At 43.4% G+C, this 25,579-nt stretch overlaps 1 protein-coding gene across 2 annotated transcripts in view; it reads left to right on the top strand.

Moving 5' to 3' along the window:
• The window catches only part of mib1 (MIB E3 ubiquitin protein ligase 1), a 240,612-nt gene that overhangs the window by 61,308 nt on the left and 153,725 nt on the right, over positions 1–25,579 (top strand). For both annotated transcript variants that reach the window (XM_069921103.1, XM_069921102.1), the window contains exons 6-8: positions 11,783–11,987; positions 12,114–12,297; positions 19,886–20,030. In XM_069921103.1, coding sequence (XP_069777204.1) covers positions 11,783–11,987; positions 12,114–12,297; positions 19,886–20,030 — 534 coding nt within the window. The remainder of the gene's footprint in view (positions 1–11,782; positions 11,988–12,113; positions 12,298–19,885; positions 20,031–25,579) is intronic.

Here is a 25,579-nt window from a genome sequence, read left to right as displayed (position 1 = left end):
CTTGGTTGTGATACATCCAATGTGAAGGCCTACATTATGATTACTCCTCTCATTTTCCAAATTCACTTTCACATGTGCCTGTACATCTGTTTCTTTCTGTTTTCCATTTTCATTTTCTACATCTGCCCTTTCATGAAAATCTTGTGCACGATTACCCAGATCAACTGCTCCTTGTTTGGGGATGATGTTTCCAACAGTTGTTTCTTGCTCTAATTCTGTAGTTGAGTTCAGTGAAAAACTTGTTGAAGCTGGACTTGATTCAAATTGAAAGAGTGTTTGTTGACCCTTTTTTTATTTTCCTTTCATTTTTTCTTGTCTTTTTTCTGGGCTCCTGATTTGTGAGATTATATTATGGAGAGAAGATTTATAATTTATACATTTGTATCTGGAAAAAAAAAGACAAAATCTTTGCGCAGTTGACATATTGGTTATTGCTTATCCAACAAAAAGGGGCAGTAAATTGTGGTCAATTAGGTTGTATGACTATTATAAATAATAGGATATTTTTTTTCTGATCTGTGATCCACAGTCACTACATCATACTACCAATGTGAATCCCACCCTCAGTCACTTCACTTTGGCTTGGCTTCGCGGACGAAGATTTATGGAGGGGGTAAAAAGTCCACGTCAGCTGCAGGCTCGTTTGTGGCTGACCAGTCCGATGCGGGACAGGCAGACACGATTGCAGCGGTTGCAAGGGAAAATTGGTTGGTTGGGGTTGGGTGTTGGGTTTTTCCTCCTTTGCCTTTTGTCAGTGAGGTGGGCTCTGCGGTCTTCTTCAAAGGAGGCTGCTGCCCGCCAAACTGTGAGGCGCCAAGATGCACGGTTTGAGGCGTTATCAGCCCACTGGCGGTGGTCAATGTGGCAGGCACCAAGAGATTTCTTTAGGCAGTCCTTGTACCTTTTCTTTGGTGCACCTCTGTCACGGTGGCCAGTGGAGAGCTCACCATATAATACGATCTTGGGAAGGCGATGGTCCTCCATTCTGGAGACGTGACCCATCCAGCGCAGCTGGATCTTCAGCAGCGTGGACTCGATGCTGTCGACCTCTGCCATCTCGAGTACCTCGACGTTAGGGGTGTGAGCGCTCCAATGGATGTTGAGGATGGAGCGGAGACAACGCTGGTGGAAGCGTTCTAGGAGCCGTAGGTGGTGCTGGTAGAGGACCATTGATTCGGAGCCGAACAGGAGTGTGGGTATGACAACGGCTCTGTATACGCTTATCTTTGTGAGGTTTTTCAGTTGGTTGTTTTTCCAGACTCTTTTGTGTAGTCTTCCAAAGGCGCTATTTGCCTTGGCGAGTCTGTTGTCTATCTCATTGTCGATCCTTGCATCTGATGAAATGGTGCAGCCGAGATAGGTAAACTGGTTGACCGTTTTGAGTTTTGTGTGCCCGATGGAGATGTGGGGGGGCTGGTAGTCATGGTGGGGAGCTGGCTGATGGAGGACCTCAGTTTTCTTCAGGCTGACTTCCAGGCCAAACATTTTGGCAGTTTCCGCAAAGCAGGACGTCAAGCGCTGAAGAGCTGGCTCTGAATGGGCAACTAAAGCGGCATCATCTGCAAAGAGTAGTTCATGGACAAGTTTCTCTTGTGTCTTGGTGTGAGCTTGCAGGCGCCTCAGATTGAAGAGACTGCCATCCGTGCGGTACCGGATGTAAACAGCGTCTTCATTGTTGGGGTCTTTCATGGCTTGGTTCAGCATCATGCTGAAGAAGATTGAAAAGAGGGTTGGTGCGAGAACACAGCCTTGCTTCACGCCATTGTTAATGGAGAAGGGTTCAGAGAGCTCATTGCTGTATCTGACCCGACCTTGTTGGTTTTCGTGCAGTTGGATAATCATGTTGAGGAACTTTGGGGGACATCCGATGCGCTCTAGTATTTGCCAAAGCCCTTTCCTGCTCACGGTGTCGAAGGCTTTGGTGAGGTCACCCTCAGTAATAAACTAGCTATCTGCATCAAACACGAATACAAATTCTGCTTTTGTGCCAGTACTGAAACTCCAAATGCCTCAGTTGCATACACTGGGCTATCCTCCTGGGCGAATATTAGCCTATTTCTTTGGATTAAATATTTACACGCGGTCTCTTTCTACTTGCGTGATGCGATGGCGCAATGGCTAAGAGGAGTGGCCATGTATCAACTGATTGTGACAGATTATATCATATTTTGTTTTTGGAGGAGATAGATTGTGGGGTTAGTGTAGGTCACAAACAAACACAAACATTTCACAAAACAACTCATTTAAAATTCCAGAGCTTTGCTCAAGCCAGATAGTTGAGGTTTCGGGTGCCTTTGCAAAAACTTTGAAGATTGCCTATAGAGACTTCATAAGTAGGTGTTAATTCAACATGCTATGAAGTAATGGATTATTGTTTTGAAAGCAACAGATGAAAAGACTCAGAAGTTTGGGAACGGTGACACAATCTGGTTGCAGTTTGCTGTTCTAAGAGGGTCATGTGGTTTTGCAAGGAGAGAGAGAAGACCAAACAGGCTTTGTATAAGAGAGAGAGAGAGAATTGGTTTCTGCAGTAATGGCAAACTGGCAGCTTGCTTAAACCCCATTTTGAAGGTGGGTTGTGAGTTCTGAGTTCAGCCTGTTGAAAACTCGTGGTCCATACAAGAGGAAATGGCTGGCTAGAGTGTTTCATCTGAAGTAAGGGAAACAAAAGGTTATCATTTGGAAAACCCTGATGGGGCAAGCCACTGAAGTAGCTGATCAGAGGGAATAAGTTTGTTGTGTCCAATGACAACAAATCTGTCTGAAACCCACAAGAACCTTCCTGAGTGGTAACCAATTACCTTTAAGTATCAGAGCTTGGTGAAAATTTATAAATGTTAAATTCTGTGAACAGTATAAGAATTGCCTGATCTGGTGAACTTGGAGGAGTGAGAAGTGAAATTGGACTGTGAAGTAAAGAACTTTTTTGAACTTGTACACATTAAATACACGTGCGTTTAGAATTAGGAGGCAAGTTAATAGTAGTGTTAGGAGTGCAGAGGACCCCAAAACCTAGCAGTAATAGATATTCACCAAGAGAAATGGTTACTTAAACAAAAGTTGCTTTTAATTATCTTTAAACATGATAACAGAATCACACTTTAACTAACCTAACTTAACCCCCTTCTAATTCTAAGCACAAGTGTGTGTAAGTTCAGAAAAGTTCTTTGGTTCACAGTCGAATCTCACTCCTCATTCATCCAAGTTCACAGGTTGCAGGCAATTCTTATACTGTGCACAGAATTTAACATTTATAAAGCTCACCAGGCTTTGGTGCTGGCAAGATAAATGGTTACCGCTCAGGAAGGTTCTTGTCGATTTTCAGAGAGAGATTTGTTGTTCCAGGACATCCACCACTGATTGCTTTTTAATTAGCCACTTCACTGTTATGCTGAAGAAACTTGCCCCCTTCAGGGTTCTCCAGATGATTACCTCTTTCTGGTCACACAGAGTTCCTTTTTGTTTTCTTATTCAGAGTGAAACATTAGACTTTTGCATGAACCACAAGGGCATTGACCAGGCCGTCTTCCAAATGGGGCTTTCCACAAGCTTGCCAGCTTGTCCTGTTCCAGTCCCAGCTACTTCTGCTGGCTGTAACACTGTGGAGGTGATCTTTTTTTTCTCTCTTCACCACCCCCCCCCACCTACATGCAAACCCACATGACCCTCTTAGAGCATCGCCTTTTGTAAACAACAATGCATTAGTGAAGTCTCTTGAGAACTCTCCAAAGCTCTTGCAAAGGCTGTGGAGCTGATATGGCTAACATTAGCAGAGCTCCAGTATTTCAAATAAGATCTGTTTTAAAGTGTTTGTTTGTGACCTACTCTAACAAACCTTTCCCAATTTATCTCCCAAAAACATATCTAGAATACTCTGTCACAGTAGTAAGTTAAAGTTTGATCCTGTTTTTATGGTTAAAGAAAATTAAAAATGACTTTTGTTTAAGTGACCATTTGTCTTGGTGAATTTCTATTGCCGCTGGGTTTTGGGGTCCTCTTGACTTGAGACTTGAAGGCAAAATTTTCTTTTTCATTAATGCATATATAGGCAGTATTTCATCTGGAAAAAAAAGCACACAACTTAGTTTTTGATAATTGTATATTATGCATACATGGATATCTTTCTTTGTCTTGGCTTTGCGGACGAAGATTTATGGAGGGGGTAAAAGTCCACGTCAGCTGCAGGCTCGTTTGTGGCTGACAAGTCCGATGCGGGACAGGCAGACACGGTTGCAGCGGCTGCAGGGGAAAATTGGTTGGTTGGGGTTGGGTGTTGGGTTTTTCCTCCTTTGCCTTTTGTCAGTGAGGTGGGCTCTGCGGTCTTCTTCAAAGGAGGTTGCTGCCCGCCAAACTGTGAGGCGCCAAGATGCACGGTTTGAGGCGATATCAGCCCACTGGCGGTGGTCAATGTGGCAGGCACCAAGAGATTTCTTTAGGCAGTCCTTGTACCTTTTCTTTGGTGCACCTCTGTCATGGTGGCCAGTGGAGAGCTCGCCATATAACACGTTCTTGGGAAGGCGATGGTCCTCCATTCTGGAGACGTGACCCATCCAGCGCAGCTGGGTCTTCAGCAGCGTGGACTCGATGCTGTCGACCTCTGCCATCTCGAGTACTTCGACGTTAGGGATGAAAGCGCTCCAATGGATGTTGAGGATGGAGCGGAGACAACGCTGGCGGAAGCGTTCTAGGAGCCGTAGGTGATGCCGGTAGAGGACCCATGATTCGGTGCCGAACAGGAGTGTGGGTATGACAACGGCTCTGTATACGCTTATCTTTGTGAGGTTTTTCATTTGGTTGTTTTTCCAGACTCTTTTGTGTAGTCTTCCAAAGGCGCTATTTGCCTTGGCGAGTCTGTTGTCTATCTCATTGTCGATCCTTGCATCTGATGAAATGGTGCAGCCGAGATAGGTAAACTGGTTGACCGTTTTGAGTTTTGTGTGCCCGATGGAGATGTGGGGGGGCTGGTAGTCATGGTGGGGAGCTGGCTGATGGAGGACCTCAGTTTTCTTCAGGCTGACTTCCAGGCCAAACATTTTGGCAGTTTCCGCAAAGCAGGACGTCAAGCGCTGAAGAGCTGGCTCTGAATGGGCAACAAAAGCGGCATCGTCTGCAAAGAGTAGTTCACGGACAAGTTTCTCTTGTGTCCTGGTGTGAGCTTGCAGGCGCCTCAGATTGAAGAGACTGCCATCCGTGCGGTACCGGATGTAAACAGCGTCTTCATTGTTGGGGTCTTTCAAGACATATAAGGCAATCGAACAACTGAAAAGTGGCAAAGCAGCAGGTATGGATGGAATTCTCCCCAGAGGTCTGGAAGGCTGGCGGCAAAACTCTGCATGCCAAACTGCATGAGTTTTTCAAGCTTTGTTGGGACCAAGGAAAACTGCCTCAGGATCTTCGTGATGCCACCATCATCACCCTGTACAAAAACAAAGGCGAGAAATCAGACTGCTCAAACTACAGGGGAATCGCGTTGCTCTCCATTGCAGGCAAAATCTTCACTAGGATTCTACTAAATAGAATAATACCTAGTGTCGCCGAGAATATTCTCCCAGAATCACAGTGCGGCTTTCGCGCAAACAGAGTAACTACTGACATGGTCTTTGCCCTCAGACAGCTCCAAGAAAAGTGCAGAGAACAAAACAAAGGACTCTACATCACCTTTGTTGACCTCACCAAAGCCTTCGACACCGTGAGCAGGAAAGGGCTTTGGCAAATACTAGAGCGCATCGGATGTCCCCCAAAGTTCCTCAACATGATTAACCAACTGCACGAAAACCAACAAGGTCGGGTCAGATACAGCAATGAGCTCTCTGAACCCTTCTCCATTAACAATGGCGTGAAGCAAGGCTGTGTTCTCGCACCAACCCTCTTTTCAATCTTCTTCAGCATGATGCTGATACATGGATATAATATCCCATTAAAGGGTACATCAACACTTTGTGGAGATTCTGCAGAAAATTGAACAAAAGCGATTTCAGACTGGCTCCTTGGCTTCCCCATTAAATCATACTGATACAGTGAAGCTATGATGAAAGCAAATAACATTATTCATTTCCCAATACTACATAATATACACTACATAATTTCTATGAATTATAATATATAAAATCACAAAATGTGAATGCTAGTCTTCACAAAATATATGCAAAGTTTTTCTGGGATTTCTGAAAATTCCTGGGCCCCCTTTTGGACCCTGGGCCTGGGTACGATGCACCCCCGTCCTCCCCCCCCCTCCCCCCCTCTAGCCTCTGTGGCATACCATGGCTGTTCAGCATTTTCAAGAGATACAGAAACTTGCTAAATTTTTGCAGATCTTCAAGCCTATAACAATAACTAAAAGGATAAGGCAGCACAAATCTGCAAATTCCATTACCTTCCAGTTTAGATCATCCTGATTTGGTCATTTATGCTTTAGCACCTACACCTAGTTCAAAAAGATAGCTTACCATGACATTTTCAGGAACAACAGGGGCAGTATATTTTGCTTAAAATGGATACGAATAAAGGGAGACATTTTTGCAATTTCCTAATTAAAGTAATTCCAGTGTTAATTACTTAACAGATAGTTAAAAAGATAACTTGCAAGTCTGAGCACAGAATTTCAGTGGTGAATAAATGTTAATGTATACGTGAGGTGTGCAGTTTAGTCGGGCAAATAAAAACATCAAATACACGTTGAATGGGGTACAAAAACAAGAAATTAGGGATTTGAGTAGCATAATTAAAAGCATTAGAAAAGCAATTAAAAATGAAAATTAATCTTGAATTTGCATATCATGAATTTATAAGTAGTGAAGTGACTAGAAACTGGAGGAAAACTTAATGCTAGAGAAGCTCAGCAGGTCAAACAGTATCCTTTATATAGCAAAGTTGAAGATACATAACTGATGTTTTGAGCCCTTCATCAAGGTATGGGATAATGTTGGAAGGTGCCCAAATGAAAAGGTGGGAGGAGGAGCATGGTATCAAAGGCAGGGGGTAATAGCTGGAGAAGGGAGGGATCAGCAGAAAGCAGGGGAGGAGGGATGGCTATGTAAATAGAAAAGGAAGGTGGTGGAGAGCTGAGGGAAAGAGGATGGGGGGAAGGGAATGGAGGAAGAAAGGAGAGTAGGATAGCAGAAACCAGAGAAGTCGATGTTAAGGCCATCCAGCTGGAGAGTGCCAAGATGGAAAATCAAGTGTTGTTTCTCCAATTTACGAATGGTCTTGGTGGGATAGTACATGAGGCCATGAGCAGACATCTGAGTGGGAGTCAGACGCAGAATTGAAATGGTTGGCTACTGGCAGGGCTTTGTCATTGATGTGGATAGAGTAAAGGCGCTCATCAAAGCGAATTTTTTTTTTTTTCCCCCCCTTTTCCCCCCCCTCCCCTGTTACAGAGAAATAGTGTTTTATAGCGGAATAACTCAGCCGAGGCACCAGGGAGTCGCTTCAGAAGGAGACTTTTATTTTCAAGATATCTTGGAGAACAGTCCCATAAAAATACCGGGGCTGCTCTGCTGAGCACGGACCAGCCGGTTTAATTTATACAAAGGTACAAACAATAGACACATGTCACACTGAAACTCCGAGAGCGTCCTCCATACAAGGAGGAAAGCGATTGTCATTGGTTGATTCAAAAAGAAACAATTCAAAGTCTTTGGTGGGATCCAGAGGGTCTACTGTCTTATTCAACAGCACACAGCTTAATGTACGGAGCGTCCTTGTAACGATTAATAGACTTAAAGTGGCAGGGCTCAGCTTACTTTTAACTCTTTGTCACCCACTAAAACTGACTTTACTAATTTTTCTTCCACACCCCCAGTCTCTCTGATGTAGAGAAGGCCACAAAGGGCATGCTGGATGCAGTAGATAACTCCTGAGGATACAAAAGTGAAATGTTGCTTCACTTGAAAGGCCTGTTTGGGCCCTGGACTGTGGTGAGGGAGGAGGTGTGAGTGCAAATGTGGTACCTCCTGCAGCCCAACAGAAGGTGCTTGGGTGGGGTGGGGGGGATGTTGGTAGGGAGGAATGAGTGCATGAGGGAGTCACAGAGGGAACGGTCCCCATGGAAGGGAGAGAGGAGAGGGGTAGATGTGTCTGGTAGTGGGATCCTGTTGTAAGTGCCAGAAATTTCATATGATAATGTATTGGATGTGGAGGCTGGTGGAGTGATAGGTAAGGACAAGGAGAATCCTGTGCTTGTGCGTCTAGGTGCGGAGGGGGCCAGGACAGATGAGCAGGAAATGGAGGATATGCGGTGAAGGCCGAGTTGATGGTGGTGGAGGGGAAGCCATGTTTGGAAAAGGCGGACATCTCAGTTGATTATTACATTTTTAAAATTTAATTTTTAAAAATTTTAGGCATGCAGCATGGTAACAAACTATTTCATCTCTCAAGCCTGTGCTGTCCATTTACACCCAATTAACCTACACATAGATGCTGAAGGCACTTTTCTTGGAGCTGTCTGAGGGCAAAGACCATGTCAGTAGTTCCTCTGTTTGCGCGAAAGCCGCACTGTGATTCTGGGAGAATATTCTCGGCGACACTAGGTATTATTCTATTTAGTAGAATCCTAGCGAAGATTTTGCCTGCAATGGAGAGCAACGTGATTCCCCTGTAGTTTGAGCAGTCTGATTTCTCGCCTTTGTTTTTGTACAGGGTGATGATGGTGGCATCACAAAGATCCTGAGGCAGTTTTCCTTGGTCCCAACAAAGCTTGAAAAACTCATGCAGTTTGGCATGCAGAGTTTTGCCGCCAGCCTTCCAGACCTCTGGGGGGATTCCATCCATACCTGCTGCTTTCCCACTTTTCAGTTGTTCGATTGCCTTATATGTCTCATCCAGGGTGAGGACCTCATCCAGCTCTAGCCTTAGGGGCTGTTGAGGGAGCTGGAGCAGGGCGGAATCTTGGACTGAGCGGTTGGCACTGAAAAGAGATTGGAAGTGTTCTGACCATCGGTTGAGGATGGAGATCTTGTCGCTGAGGAGGTGTCGGAAGGCTTGTCGGAAGGTTTTCGAGTTTGGAGCCAATGAAGCTCTTGACCATGAAGCCTACGCCAGATAGGCGTCGTTCATCCGAAGGCTTGCCAGACCAGTAGAGTGTGTAGCCCGCGCCGCATTCTTGGAGGCTGCCTACATCTGCCAGGCGGACTTCACTGAGAGCGGCTATGTCGATGTCAAGTCTGAGGAGTTCATGTGCGATGAGGGCAGACCGACGTTCAGGTCGGTGGCTGTCAGCCTTGTCTAACAAAGGACTCTACATCACCTTTGTTGACCTCACCAAAGCCTTCGACACCGTGAGCAGGAAAGGGCCTTGGCAAATACTAGAGCGCATCGGATGTCCCCCAAAGTTCCTCAACATGATTATCCAACTGCACGAAAACCAACAAGGTCGGGTCAGATACAGCAATGAGCTCTCTGAACCCTTCTCCATTAACAATGGCGTGAAGCAAGGCTGTGTTCTCGCACCAACCCTCTTTTCAATCTTCTTCAGCATGATGCTGAACCAAGCCATGAAAGACCCCAACAATGAAGACGCTGTTTACATCCGGTACCGCACGGATGGCAGTCTCTTCAATCTGAGGCGCCTGCAAGCTCACACCAAAACACAAGAGCAACTTGTCCGTGAACTACTCTTTGCAGACGATGCCGCTTTAGTTGCCCATTCAGAGCCAGCTCTTCAGCGCTTGACGTCCTGCTTTGCGGAAACTGCCAAAATGTTTGGCCTGGAAGTCAGCCTGAAGAAAACTGAGGTCCTCCATCAGCCAGCTCCCCACCATGACTACCAGCCCCCCCACATCTCCATCGGGCACACAAAACTCAAAACGGTCAACCAGTTTACCTATCTCGGCTGCACCATTTCATCAGATGCAAGGATCGACAATGAGATAGACAACAGACTCGCCAAGGCAAATAGCGCCTTTGGAAGACTACACAAAAGAGTCTGGAAAAACAACCAACTGAAAAACCTCACAAAGATAAGCGTATACAGAGCCGTTGTCATACCCACACTCCTGTTCGGCTCCGAATCATGGGTCCTCTACCGGCATCACCTACGGCTCCTAGAACGCTTCCGCCAGCGTTGTCTCCGCTCCATCCTCAACATCCATTGGAGCGCTTTCATCCCTAACGTCGAAGTACTCGAGATGGCAGAGGTCGACAGCATCGAGTCCACGCTGCTGAAGATCCAGCTGCGCTGGATGGGTCACGTCTCCAGAATGGAGGACCATCGCCTTCCCAAGATCGTGTTATATGGCGAGCTCTCCACTGGCCACCGTGACAGAGGTGCACCAAAGAAAAGGTACAAGGACTGCCTAAAGAAATCTCTTGGTGCCTGCCACATTGACCACCGCCAGTGGGCTGATATCGCCTCAAACCGTGCATCTTGGCGCCTCACAGTTTGGCGGGCAGCAACCTCCTTTGAAGAAGACCGCAGAGCCCACCTCACTGACAAAAGGCAAAGGAGGAAAAACCCAACACCCAACCCCAACCAACCAATTTTCCCCTGCAGCCGCTGCAACCGTGTATGCCTGTCCCACATCGGACTTGTCAGCCACAAACGAGCCTGCAGCTGACGTGGACTTTTACCCCCTCCTTAAATCTTCGTCCGCGAAGCCAAGCCAAAGAAAAAGAAGATGCTGAAGGAACAATGAAGGGTTGTGACCCAAGACATTGACTGACCATTTCTTTCCATGGATGCTACTTCACCTGCTGATTCCTTCCAGCCACTGTTGTTTGCACAAGATTTCACATCTGCTGTTTTTTGTGTTTCTCTTGCTGTATATTTCATTTGCCCTGATGTGAAAATGACAGTAATTTAATTGTCAATTTTGCAAAATCATTTGCTCTTAATTACTGAGCACCTCAGAAAAATATTACAATTTTCTCAAAAGCACTGTAGGTTGCGAGAATTTTTTCCTTGAAAAGCCTGCGTATTCGTTCCATTAGTGTTGTTAAATCTTTCAAGACTGAAGAAATATTTTTAGAGAGAAAAATGATAATGTTGACCACCAGGTGTCAGCATTATACACCTGTTGGAACCTTTATCATGCACGACAAAATTAATTTATATACTGAAGTCAGTTTTCTGGAATTTTCAGTGAATGCATAATAAAGCTATCAGCACTTAACTTTACGAAGAAGTAAATAAAACAACTTGCTGTATACTGGTGTGCAATAAATAATAGAAATCCAGATTGATGTCCTGCGTTTGCTGACAGGATGCACACTCTTGTTGCTTTTTCGAATGCAATTTTTGAGAAACCAATGGTCAAAGGCCGTGAAAAAATTATATAACAACTAATGCACGGATATAAATAAAATAAATATAGCCTGAAAAATTATTCCTTATTGAGGTGGGGGGGTTTTAATTTTAAAAAGTTAATATTCATTTAATCAATAATAAATTGAGTTTTACATATAGTTGATCCAATTCATTGCCCCCAAAAATTGTCATTTTAAAGTCAAATTATTTAAATATTTATTTCAGCTACTAAGTGTCGCAATTTCTAAAAAGTTTAAAACAGTAATTGGACTTGTTGCTTTTCCCAATTTCTCACTTGAGAATTTTACGATTGGCTGTTTAGCCTATTTGGTGACATCAGATGTTGCTCTATGCCAGCAGTATCTAGCTTGCACTAGAATGCAATTAGCAATGAATGGGAAATGCACGCCTTTGAGTTTGCTAGATTTTCAAGGATGGAAAGCTTTAATTATTTAATTGCTGTTTGCCAAGTTTTATGTTTTATTTTTAAGATAATTAAATTATATTTTATGATTTATTTGTAATAAATGTCACTAGGTGAACAAAATGGGAGCCGAAACCCTGGTGGCCTACAGATTGGTGATCTTGTAAATATTGATCTGGATCTAGAAATTGTTCAGTCGTTACAGCATGGGCATGGTGGATGGACAGATGGCATGTTTGAGACATTAACTACCACTGGCACAGTCTGTGGTATAGATGAAGACCATGACATTGTTGTGCAGTATCCAAGTGGAAACAGGTATGTTAGCAAAAGATATGTTGAGAAACAACACAGAAATGATATACAGTACATGTAAGAAATGAGGCTTCACTTCATGCCTCTTTTATTCTTAAAATATTCTTTGTATGATTTTTATGGCTGTAGGTGGACGTTCAATCCTGCCGTTTTGACCAAAGCTAATGTGGTTAGAAGTGGAGACGTAGTACAGGGAGCGGAAGGTGGATCATCACCATTTAATGTTGGTGATCTGGTTCAAATCTGTTATGACCTGGAACGAATCAAACTTCTACAGAGAGGTCATGGTGAATGGGCTGAAGCTATGCTACCTGTAAGTAAAGTTTCTTGTCCTTTAGCTACATTTTAAATTGATTTGATGCAATGATCTTAGCACAGTTTCAGGTTTGTTTGTTCTTCTGCTTTTAAGCTTTGGAGGCTTTAAAATTTCAAATGAAAAGCAGAGAGATTCATCAGGGAAAAAATTTGCTAATGTAGGAGGATTTTGTCCATGTCAGAAATTCAAATTAAAACAAATTTGGTGGAAAATAAATGTTTCAGATTGATAACCAAAATATGTGACCTTTCAAAGCATCACTTCAGTTGAAAAGCAATTGATCTGAAATACATTACAATTCCAATTATCCAAACTTTTTTTGGACCTGAAAGTGATGTCTATCGCCTCCAAAAAATTTTGGATATATGAAGATATCTGAAACTATCAGAAATCCTCAGTTATCAAAAATTTTTTCGGAGTCAAACTGACTTCACAGGTTCACCCGACATGAAATTAGAAAAACGATTGTCCTTGTTTCAGGTAACTCCCTCCTCTCTCTCTTTCCATTTCTTCTTTACCTACCCCTATTGATCTTTCTCTTCAACTCTCCCTCTCAAACTGTGGGCCACTGTCTCCCAGCCACAAGTGGTTGGACGAATCCTTTTTCCTGGCATCATCAAGGAGACCAGCCTCCTGGTAGGAGCAGGGACCTTGGGTTCCTGGGCAGGAGTGGGACCTCGATGGGGAGATGTTGGTGATCATCAGTGGCAGTTGGGAGGGGGAGTGTGCGTGCAGGCGAAGATTATGTCTGTGTTGGGCTCCAACATCAAGAACCAGGATGCAAAGCCAGAATAGCCCCTGCTGGAGTGAGCCTGCAGGGAGACAGGAACCCGCCGATTCACCAGTGAGGTTTTTACCGGCCCGGGAAGCTTCCCTGGGGATTGGTGGCAGCGGTGGGGACGTGTTGGGGATCAGCAGCAGGGGTTAGGAGGTCTGGGTGATCGACGGCGGCGTTAGGGACGTGTCGGGGATTGGTGGCAGTCGACCTGTTTTTGGTAAGAATTAAACATTATTTTATTGCCTAAAAAGCCTTCCCTTTGTTGTTGTTGTTTAAACATTGATACATATAATTTGCAGTTGCTACTGGGCTGCATTTTTTTAAAAACAGATATCTGAAAAATTCAGTCACACAAAATGGGTCCAGTCCCAACCATTTTGGATAGTCAGAGTTGTACTGTATTAGCAAAGCATAAACTGAGAAGAATTAAACACTTCAAACAAGGAAGGTTATTGGAATTTCTGGTTGTGATTCAGCCTCCAAACTGCAGGATGATGGGGGAAGTGCAGAAAAAAAGTAACCATTATATAAAAATGCAAGGAAGGAAAGGAACAGGAGCTGGAAGATGATGTGTGGAACCTCTTGGGGAGAATGATGGGCAGATGGAGTTGAAGGGTGAGGGATGGAAGAAATGTGGGTGGACTGGTGGAAATAGAACTTAGTGTGTCAGTATTGCAAGCTCCTGTTTGTTTTTTTATGAGTGTTGCTTTGGGGATTGGTCCAAGGTGCAAACAATACACAATTTTCACATCCTTTACAGCAGGGGTGTCAAACTCAAATTCACAGAGGGCCAAAATTAAAAACTTGGACTAAGTCGTGGGCCAAACTAAATATTTATTGAAAATTTTCAACAACATCTGCATGTTTTCTCTTCTTTCAACATATGTAATAAACTTTTTCTTACTAAAATAAATGTTTAATAATAGTTTTGGTTAATCTCTTTCCAGAAGAAGCATTAACAAATGAGAAATAAAATATTCAATAAATAATATTTCTCTATAGCCTTTAAGCTCCTTTTAAATGTATTTTTTTTCACAAGCCAACAAGTCAAAAAAATAACAACTTGCTTCAATGACAAACAGGTTTGTCTTTTAAAATGATGAACATATAGTCTGCCTCCCACCTGTCTTGAAAGTCCTGTTTTCTGTCTTTCGTTTGGCCATTTTTTGTAAGAGGTTTATTACATGTGAGTTGGGCGACAGGGTTGCAGATGCTAATGAAAGTAAAGAGAGGAGGTGGGGGCGATTAGCAGGCTGACGGGCCGGCGCCAACGCATTTGCAAAGCATTCTGGGATTTGTAATATTAGCTGTGCATGCGCTATACTGGCGTGGCGGCCAGCGGGCCAGTTCCAATACATATTTGATATGATCTTGCAGGCCAAAGATAATTATATCACGGGCCAAATTTGGCCCGCAGGCCTGAGTTTGACATGTGTGCTTTACAGGCACCCTGGCACCAAATGAGTCCAAACTTTAAACAAAGGATGCCCTCAACTAAGAACCAAGAAACAATTGTGTTTATCCAAGGGAAAAACAGATGGTGAGAGGGAAGTCATGTGATTATGACTCATGTATGGGGGACTTAAAGAAACAGTTTGTCAGAATTGATGAGCAAGTCATCTGATAAAACACAGAGTTGGAATGGCTTTGGGAAATGGACAGTTCTGATAGATCTCCTGGTCAGGTGAATTATTAGTGAACCACCGTGACCATTGTAATGGACATTTTGATTGACTCATATCTGGGTAAAGGAAGCAGGATCATTTCTGCATTTAGATCGTGACCATTCTGATGATCATTTCATCTGATCCATGCCTGGATTCTGGAAGCATCATGGAAGTCACGTTACGTTTCCCCTACACAAGGAAGAGGGGAGTTGTGGCAATTATTTGTATGAAAGGACATTTCTCTGGAAGTAACCTGACATGAATTTGTGAGTTTCTACAGTCTGATCACACAGTCTCACCTCCTTCGAGATACTTCTGTATATCAGTTTAAAAGTCTGAGTTTCAACAAAAGATTTCTAAGATTGAACTTTGAATTGACTTTCTAGAATTATGCCTAAGATGTAATGGTTTGGGTATTACACACAGGTATATTTGCACATGGTTGGGGTTAAGTTTAGTTAAATTGTTATTATTAGTAGTTATCAATAAATATATTGTTTTAAAGATAACACTTTCTTGGTGAATTTCTATTGTTACTGGTCTGTGAGTCTTCCTCACTTTTTCAATGCAAGGAGTATTGTACAGGTACATAATCCTTTATCCGGGCATCTAAAATCCGGAAAGCTCCAAAGTCCGGCAAGTGGGGAGAGAGAAGGCAGCGCGAGTTGGGTGGGCGAGGGAGGGGAAGAGACCGGCAGCGTGAGTCGGGCGGGTGAGGGACCGGCAGCGCAAATCGGGCAGACGAGGGACCGGCAGTGCGAGTCGGGCAGGCGATGGAGTGAGACTGGCAGTGCGAGTCGGGCAAGCGGGGGGAGGAGCGGCAGTGTGACTGGAAGGGGTTGGGGTGGATACGGGTGGGCTTAAGTCTGGCTTTCCAAAATCCGAAATTCGGAACACACTGTCCCCCAAGGATTCCGGATAAAGGACTGTAGGAAAGACAGATGAGCTTAGAACATGGATTTAGAGCATCGAATTATAAGTTGTGACCATTAGTAAAACTTGGTTGAAGGAGGGGCAGGACTGGCAGCTCAATGTTCTGGGCTTCTGTTGCTTTAGATGCAATAGAGCAGGGTGGGATGATGAAAGGGGGAGGGAAAATATCACAAGTGTGCTCAGGCTTGGGGTCCAGTGATCATAATGGAGAAGGATAGGTTGAGGTTGAGATCCTGAAATGAGAAAGGATCTAGAATACATCGATTGGGATAAGCTGTTTTTGGGTTACTGAAGGACCTTCAAAGGTACAGAGTTTGTAAGTTCTGTCAGGCATAAGGAACATTGGTTTTCAAGGGATATTGGAGATCTTGTTCTGAGGAAGAAAGAGGTGTACAGCAGGTATCGGCAACATGGAGCAAATGAGGTACTTGAGGAGTATAAAAAAATGCAAGAGAAACCTTAAAAAAATCAGCAAGGCTAAAAGAAGACATGAAGTTGTTTTGGCAGACAATGTGAAGGAAAACCTGAAGGGTTTCTACAGGTATATTAAGAGCAAAAGAATAGTCAGGGTCAAAATTGGTCCCCTTGAAGATCAGAGTGGTAGGCTTTGTTTAGATCTAAAAGAGATGAGGGCGATCTTGAATTTTTTTCCATCAGTATTCAATCAGGAAATGGGCACAGAGTCATAGGAAGTAAGGAAAAAAGCAGTGAGGTAATGGAATCTTTACAGATTAAAGAGGAGGAAGTGCTTACTGTCTCAAAAGCAAATAAGGGTGGCTAAATCCCCAGGGCCTGACAAGATATTCCCTTGGACCTTGAGGGAGGCTAGTATAGAAATTATAGGGGCCTGTCAGAAATATTTAAGATGTCCTTATCCACAGGTGTGGTGCTTGAGGATTGGTGGATAGCTCATGTTGTTCTGTTGTTTAAAAAATCTCCAAAAATAATCCTGGAAATTGTAGGCTCGTGAGCCTGACTTTGGTAGTAGATAAATTATTGGAAGATGTTCTAAGAGATCTTATATACATACAAGTATTTGGATAGCCAGAAACTGATTATGGATCATCAACATGACTTTGTGCATGGTAGGTCATATTTAAACAATCTTATGGAGTTTCTCAAGGAGGTTACCAGGAAAGTTGATTAAGGAAAGGCTGTGGATGTTGTCTATATGGACTTGAGTAAGGCCTTTGACAGGGTCCCACATGGAAGGTTAGTCTAGAAGGTTCAGATGCTCAATATTCATGGTGAAAGAGTGAACTGGATTCAACAATGAATAGATGAGAGAAGCCAGAGAGTAGTAGTTGATGATTGCTTCTCAGACTGGAAGCCTGTGACTCGTGGTGTGTCTCAAGGATCAGTGCTAGGACCATTGTTGTTTGTCATCTATATCAGTGATTTGATGATAATGTGGGAAATTGGATCGGCAAGTTTGTAGATGACACGAAGTTTGGAGGTGTTGTGGACAGCGAAGAAGGTCTTAAAGGTAATAAAGATAAAGGTTCCATTATTGTCACATAATACTACATTTAGAATGCAACATACATTAAATTCTTTGACTTTTGTCCTCTGTAAGGCAGACAGAGAGTCACCAGTTTGTCTAGAGCTCCTCACAGAAACCTACGGCACCTGGTGTTCCTAGGCGGTCTCCACTCTAAGTACTGACCAGGCCTGAGTCTACTTAGTTTCTGAGATCAGACAATCTCATGCATATTCAGGCTATTAGACTTCTAAAAGCTTGCAGAGGGATCTGGACCCGCTGGAAAATGGCAGATGGAATTTAATGCATACAAATGTCAGATGTTGCATTTTCAAAGGATAACGTTAAATGATAGGGCACTGAGGAGTGCGGTGGAACAGAGGAACCAGCAGATAGGTTAACCCCCTTTTTTAGTCTCATTTTAATGGGTTATATCCAGCATACAAGTCGACCCCTATTTTTCAGGCTGTTCGAGCCTTCCAGGAAGAACCCAGATTTTAAAAAAATACTCCAATTGCAAGTAACAAAGCTGTAAATTAATTAAGTTTTAAAAAAACCTCATCCTTCCAGGCAGCAGCGGCAACCTCAGGGTTCCTGGTTGGTCCGCTTATGGCATCGTCCAGCCCTGGGAAGTTGTTGAGAAGCAGCGACACCGGCAGTGGGGAGGTGCTTCCAACATTGACTTATACGCCAAATCAACATCAATCTGGATTTTTTGGTGAATTTAAGGTCTCAAAAGTATATTTGCCATATAAGTCAACCCCTGCCCCCCCACCCCAAAATTTTTTTTAGGGTTTCACGACTCGACTTGTATGCCAAAATACACGGTAATTTCCTGAAAGTCACAGGTGGGTAGGGTTGCAAAGAGAACTTTTGGCTTATTGGCCTTCATAAATCAAAGTATTGAATATAAGCTTTGGAATGTTATGGTAAAGTATAAAACATTGGTGAGGCCAAATTTGGAGTATTGTGTGTAGTTTAGGTCACTTAACTGCAGGAAAGATATCTATACAATTGAAAAACCCATAGAAGATTTACTAGGATGTTGCCTGGACTTCAGAAACTGAGTTGCAGGGAAAGATTAAACAGATTTGGACTTTATTCTCCCTGGAGTGTAGAAGAATGAGGGGGGGATTTGATGGAGGTATTTAAAATTATGAGTGGTATAGTCACTCTAAATGTAGGTGGACTTTTTGCGCTGAGGTTAGGTGAGATACAAACCAGGGGACATGGGTTAAGAGTGAAAGGGGAAATGTGAGGGGGAAATTCACACAGAGTGGTGGGAATATGGAACAAGCAGCCAGATGAAGTGAATGCTGGCTCAATTTTAACATTTAAGAAGAATTTGGATGGGTACATGGATGGGAGAGGTATGGAGGGCTATGGACTTGGTGCATGTTAGTGGGACTAGGCAAAACAATTGTTCAACTAGAAGGGCCAAAGGGGCTTATTTCTATGCTGCAATGATCTATGGTTTTTACCATTGGGTTGTAGATGTTGTTTTAGTCACCGTGGCAGTGGAGAAGACAGAGGGCAGACCCAAGGTTGGTGCCAGAACATATGTTAGAGGGGGGCCATTAGCGAGTTGTGGGGGGGGCGCTGTTGATGGGGTTGTTAACTTGGCCTGTGACATCACAGCCACCAGTCTTCACTCTATCTTGGACATCTGCAAGAGGCAGTGTCTTAAAACAGCCTCTATCCTCAAGGACACCTACCTCACAGGCCATGTTCACTTCACTCTGCTACCATCAGGGGGAAAAGGTACAGGAGGCTGAAGATGAGCACTCAGAGGCATAAGGACAGCTTCCCATCTGCGAACAGATTCCTAAATGAACCACAGACATTGCTTTGACCTTGACTTTTTCTTCCACTGTTTGTTTATTTTGTACGGTGATATAAAGGTTTACACTATGATGCTCCTGCAGAACAACGAATTTCATGATATGTTCGTGACAATAAATTCTGATGTAAAGGAGGCCACATCGTAAGCATCGAGTACAAGTCTGTTGAGCCGTTCATGAATCTCTGTCTCCCTGCAAGGATTGTTAAATTACCTGATAGCTGTGACGGATGAGGTGGAGGGTTGTATTTCCTGTGGAAAGGGAGGGTGGGTGGGAATTGATGAGTAGGCCAGGAAGTAATGAAGTCAGTGGTCCTTGCAGATTGTGGTGGAGGAAAATATGTGGCTTGAGGTGATATCTCATTGGAGCTGGGAGGAATGGTGAAGTTGCTGGATGTCGAGCTAGTGGAGTAAAAGGCAAGAACCAAAGGGCACTCTATCTCTGTTTTGTCTGTGGGGGTGTGGGGCTGTGATCAAATGTGCAGGTCAAGGAGGAAATGAGTACGAACCTCCGTCATGTGGGGCAAAGAGGAAGCCACATTTTTGGAAGAAGGAAAGCATTTTGTAAGTTCTCGACCAGATCTATAGGAAATGGGCAGAATCAAATGGTAAAATGTTGAGGATTAAATATTACCTCTGTAATGTTCGACAGGTACTGACTTATCTGCTGTGTTTTCTAGCATTTTCTGTTTTAGATGAATGATGCAGTGTATTTATCTAATATCTTGTTAAACAATGGAGGACGGTGTCACTGCTTCTTGTTTTTTTTAATGAGTAGTTATCCATCTACCATTGACTATCCACATCAGTGTTTGTGTACTGCACAAGACCTCAGCATCTGCAGACTTCCCTGTTTACATAACACGATTTTTTTTGCTTTCTTGCAGACTTTGGGGAAAGTTGGACGTGTGCAGCAGATTTACTCAGATAGCGATCTAAAAGTTGAAGTGTGTGGGACATCTTGGACTTACAACCCTGCAGCTGTTACTAAAGTGGCATCAGCTGGATCTGCTGTGAGCAATGCTTCTGGTGGTATGTATAAGCTTCTGAACAAATGTTATTTTTGATCTTTGTGTTTTTTAAAAATATTTTATTTATAATTTTCCAGACTTGGGCTCAAAGAGCATTCAACAATATCATTGTCAGTGTGTACAATCAACAACTTATCCAAATCCATACTACACAGATTCCTCTGTTGAGTCCAAATTTATCCCCTTCCCTACCCTCCTCCCCCTGCTCCTATGACACATAACATTTAACTAATCTAAAAAGAAAACACACTGGACAATAAAAACATTCACAGCAAAGAAATAAATCATGCATCAGGGGGTTATAGGTTTGTCGTGGCATGGCGGCCCTGGTCCAGGCCGATTTCTTTACCCGGCTGAAATGAGACAGGTCCCCCTCTCCCCACTGACTGAGGAGGAAGCAGGGAAGGCAGAGCAGCGAGGCATAGCAGTCCTGCCTTCAACCATGCTCCTATAAAGTTTAGGTATGGCTGCCAAATCTTTTGGAAAGTGCCATACTTCCCACTTAAGTTACATGTGATTTTCTCCAGGGAAACACAGCCTGGCATCTCCTTGCTCCACTGCGCAATGCTCAAACAATGGTCTGCCTTCCAGGTAAGTGCTATGCACTTCCTGGCCACTGCGATCATTACAAATTGAATTTGAAATTTGGATAACTTCATTTTAAGTCTTGTGTCCATTATATTACCCAACAGGAATAACTACGGGTCCTGTGGGAATTCCTGACCTATAATTTTCCCTAGGACTTTGCCTAGTTCCGTCCAAAAGGGCCTCACCTTGGTACGTGTCCAGGTCGCATGCACAAAGGTCCCTGTCTCAATGCAGCATCTAAAACATTCGTCTGATCATTTTGCAGCGTAAGGTTTAGCTGGTGCAAAAAATTGTATTTTTATACCATGCATTGATGATTGCAGTCAAACTGGTCCAACCATTGTCCATCAATTGTTATTCCTCTATCCGACTCCAATTTCTGCCTTGGTTTATGACGGCTTCGATTGGGTCCTTCCGCTTGGAGGAGGAAAATAATTGCTGAAATGAATTTCTGGGTGTTTCTCCTTCTTATCGTGGTCTCTACGTCACTGCACTTTGTAAGGGTCGTGGTTGGACCTAATTTGTCCTGTAGAAAAGATCTTTTCTGAAGGTAGCAGTGGAATGTCCTACTTGATAAATCCTATTTCTGTCCAAGTTCAAATAACATTAGCTGCTCCTGTTTGTAACAGTCCTCTATACACCTCACACCATTCTGGCATTAGATGTCCAGCATCTTGTTACCTTCCGTCAAAGGTATTAATTGATTTGGAGTCAGGGGTGTTTTTGAGGACAGCCCCACTTCTATTCCAAACTATAGATTAATATTATTCCAAATGCAAATAATTTGTTTCAATATGGGGTATCAGTTTTTCCAGATAGCAATTTGGCATCTCATTGATAAATGAAATCCTCTGCAACCTTCTCGCCCACCAAGTGCAGACCAATTTGTACCCAGGATGGCACCTCTCCTCCCTTGAAGGGTGAGGAGTTGTATCTTGACTGGGCTTCTCGATAATACTTTTTGAAGTCCGGTATCCATAAACCACACAGACTGTAATCCTAGGTCAATTTTTCCATAGAGACTCTAGCTTCTTTTCTGTTCCATAAAAATGTTCTTAAGCATGAAAGCAATTTCTGGGGGAAAAAAAATCCCTGGGGCAACACTACAGGCAGTGTCTAGAAGAGATACTGAAGTCTTGGCAGCACCTTCATTTTAATACAGTTGACCCTGCCCACTAGAGTTACGGGCAGGGACATCCACCTGTTCAGGTTCTCCTTGATCTTTCCCAGCAAAGGGGTGTAATTTAACTTGTACAAATTATTTAAATTATTCTAACTCCTAGATATTTGACCCATTTAGCGGCCACTTTAAATGACGGTTCTCTTGTCATTGACTATAGTCCCCTTCCATGAGTGGCATAATTTTGCTCATCCCAACTGATCTCTCACTGTCATAGAGAAAACCTATTGCTCTGGAGAGCGTGCAGAGAAGATTCACTGAGATGTTGCCTGGATTGGAATGGTTGAGTTATGAGGAGAGGCTGGATTTGCTTCCTTGCAGCTGAGGAAGAAGGTGTACAAAATTATGAGGAGCATAGATGATGCTAAAACATTTCCATGTGGCAGAGGTGTTTCAGATCAGAGAACATAGATATAAGGTGAAGAATAAATTATTTGGAGGGGACCTGAAGTGGTTAAAGCCTATAGATTAAGTCATTACCTGTCGAAATATTGTTACAATTTCATGATAAAGATACAGATCTGATGACTATTCCAGTATCCTCAGTTTTAATTCCAATTTCATAGTCAAATGAACATTTCCAGAAAAGAATGAGTTTTGGCCTGAATTTTTTTGAGGAGGTGATAAGAAGGGTACAATAAAAAGAGAAAATGCTGCAAGTACTTTGTTGATTGAATTGACAGCAATTGAAGTAGAATAGTTTTGTATCAGTAAATTTTTGGGCACATGGAGTGATCCTCATTTTTTCTGAGGCAAAGCACAGAATCCTTTTCCACTGGCACCCTGACCCAGGAATTAACCCTATAACAGTTTACAGCGTGGAAACAGGCCTACGTGTCAGCGCCGGTTCACTCGAACAACTCCACTAGTTCCCCCCACCCCCCCCCCCACTCTCCGCCCATAACTCTCCAATCCCCTCATATCCATGTACACATCCAACCTCTCTTAAATAATAGAAAGGACCCTGCCACAACTATCTCCTCTGTAAGATCATTCCATTCTGCCACTGCTCTCTAGTGAAGAAGCATCCTCTACCATTTTTTCTAAAGTTTTGTCCCCTTACCCTTAACTTATGCCCTCTTGTTCCAACCTCCCCTACCTTCAGGGGAAAGAGTCTACTCACATCTAGTCTATTTATTCCCTTCATAATTTTAAATACCTCTATCAAATCCCCTCTCAACCATCTACATTCCAGTAAATAAAGTCCCAGTCTCCTTAATCTTTCTCTGTACTCTAGATGTTGTAAGCCAGGCAACATCCTTGTAAATCTTCTCTGCACCCTCTCCACCTTATCTATATCCTTCCTATAATTTGGAGACCAGAACTGAACACAATACTCCAAACCTGGCCTCACCAATTCCTTAAACAGTCACAGCATCACTTCCAAGCTCCTATACTCTGCACGATGATTTATGAAGACCAGCATACCATATGCCTTCTTAACCACCCTTTCTACATGGGAATCCACCTTCAAGTAACTCTGTACCATAACCCCAAGATTCCTCTGTTCCTCTGCATTCCACAATGCCCTCCCCTTAACTGCATGTCAGGGGTGACCAAACTTGCTTAATGTAAGAGCCACAAACGATAACGCTCAGATGTTTGAGAGCTTCAGGACAAGAACAAAATTCACACAAACATTTTTATTGATACATATACATTTTTTAAGAAAACTTTTATATAAATTTTAAGAAATACATATCAAATGCAATAATATTTATTCATGCATGCAGTTTTTAAACTGTTAATTTGTATAAGTTTCAATAATAACAAAGACACAAATATGTAAAAGGTAAACCAAAAAATGAGAGATATTTTAATCAGATTTCCACCTTACAAAATTAGTCTTACTATAATCAATTTTATGTCAAAATACAATGCTACAAATATCAGGCTATTAAAGGCGCGAGTGGGGCGGGTGAGGGGGAGAGACCGGCAGCGAGCCGCATATTAAAAGTCAAAGAGCCGCATGTGGCTCATGAGCCACGGTTTGGCCACCCCTGGCATATCCTATTCTGGTTATTTTTTCTGAAATGCAGCACCTTCCACTTTCTACATTAAATTCCATCTGCCATCTTTCAGCCCACTTTTCCAAACAAACCAAATCCTTCTGTAATCTAGAAAACCTTCCTCACTATCCACCACCCCCCCTATTTTCATATTGTCTGCATATTTGCTTACCCAGTTAACCACAGCCTCCTCCAAATCATTAATATAAATGATAAACAACAGGGGACCCAGTACTGATCCCTGAGGCACATCGCTCGTCACAGGCTTCCACCCTGACAGACAGTTCTCCACCATGACTCTCTGCTGTCTATCTTCCAGTCATCTCTGAACCCATCTCACTATCTCTCTATTAATCCCTAGTGACTGAACCTTTCATACTACCCTAACATGTGGAACCTTATCAAAAGCCTTACTAAAATCCAAATAGATCACGTTAACAGCCCTACCTTCATCCACTTTTCTTGTCACCTCTTCAAAAAACTCATCTAGATTTGTCAAACATGACTTTCCCTTTATAAACCTCACTTCTCATTTATTTAAATCTGGCCTTCCCCCACTTGAAGACCTTCGACTTCAGACCCGACCTATCCCTTTTCATAATTAAGCTAAAGCTAATAAATCCATGATCACTGGATCCGAAGTTCTCCCCAACACTCACCTCTGTCACCTTCCCTATTTCATTCCCTAACAACAGATCTAACATTGCTCCCCCTCTAGTGGGCACCTCCACATACTGCTGCAAAAAATAATCCTGAACACATTGTATAAATTCTAAGCCATCCTGCCCACTCACTGACTGTGTTACCCAATCAATGTTAGGAAAATTGAAATCCCCAACCAACACCACCCTATTCCTACTGCACATTTCAGCTATTTCCTTGCACATTTGCTCTTCTAGTTCCCTTTCCCCATTTGGAGGCTTATAATATACACCTATAATAGTAACCTCGCCCTTATTTTTTAGTTCTACCCACACTGCCTCCCTCGATGAGCTCTCCAGTCTATCTTGCCTCAGCACCGCTGTAATATCTTCCCTAACAAGTAATGCCACACCTCCCCCTCTTACTCCACCAATTCTGTCACATCTAAAGCAGTGAAATCCTGGAATATTTAACTGCCAGTCACAACCCTCCTTCAACCTCTAATGGCCACAACGTCATAACGTCATGTGTCAATCCACACCTTTAGCTCATCCACCTTTCTGACAACACTCCTCACATTGAAATAAATTTCTTTGGCTTGGCTTCGCGGACGAAGATTTATGGAGGGGTAATGTCCACGTCAGCTGCAGGCTCGTTTGTGGCTGACAAGTCCGATGCAGGACAGGCAGACAAGGTTGCAGCGGTTGCAAGGGAAAACTGGTTGGTTGGGGTTGGGTGTTGGGTTTTTCCTCCTTTGTCTTTTGTCAGTGAGGTGGGCTCTGCGGTCTTCTTCAAAGGAGGTTGCTGCCCGCCGAACTGTGAGGCACCAAGATGCACGTTTTGAGGCGATATCAGCCCACTGGCGGTGATCTCAGAGATCTCTCGCATCCTACCTTCTGCCTATCACCCTCTCTACCTTTCTCACCATTGTCATTATAGCATCTATTAATTACTTCCTGCTGTTCCACCCCCAAATTATGTGAATATGCCTTTTTCCTTTGCCTGCAAACCCTCACTCTGCTGTCCTCCCTTACCTGAACCCCTGTTCCCAACCACACTAGTTTAAAGCTCCCCTGGCAGCCCTAGCAAATGCCCCCGCCAGGAGACTGGTCCTTCTGGGATTCAGATGTA

The sequence above is a fragment of the Narcine bancroftii genome, chromosome 2 (genome assembly GCF_036971445.1).
Source record: "Narcine bancroftii isolate sNarBan1 chromosome 2, sNarBan1.hap1, whole genome shotgun sequence".
NCBI lineage: Eukaryota > Metazoa > Chordata > Chondrichthyes > Torpediniformes > Narcinidae > Narcine > Narcine bancroftii.
The sequence above is the reverse complement of the archived record's forward strand: the minus strand, read 5'-3'. Positions and strand labels throughout refer to the sequence as shown.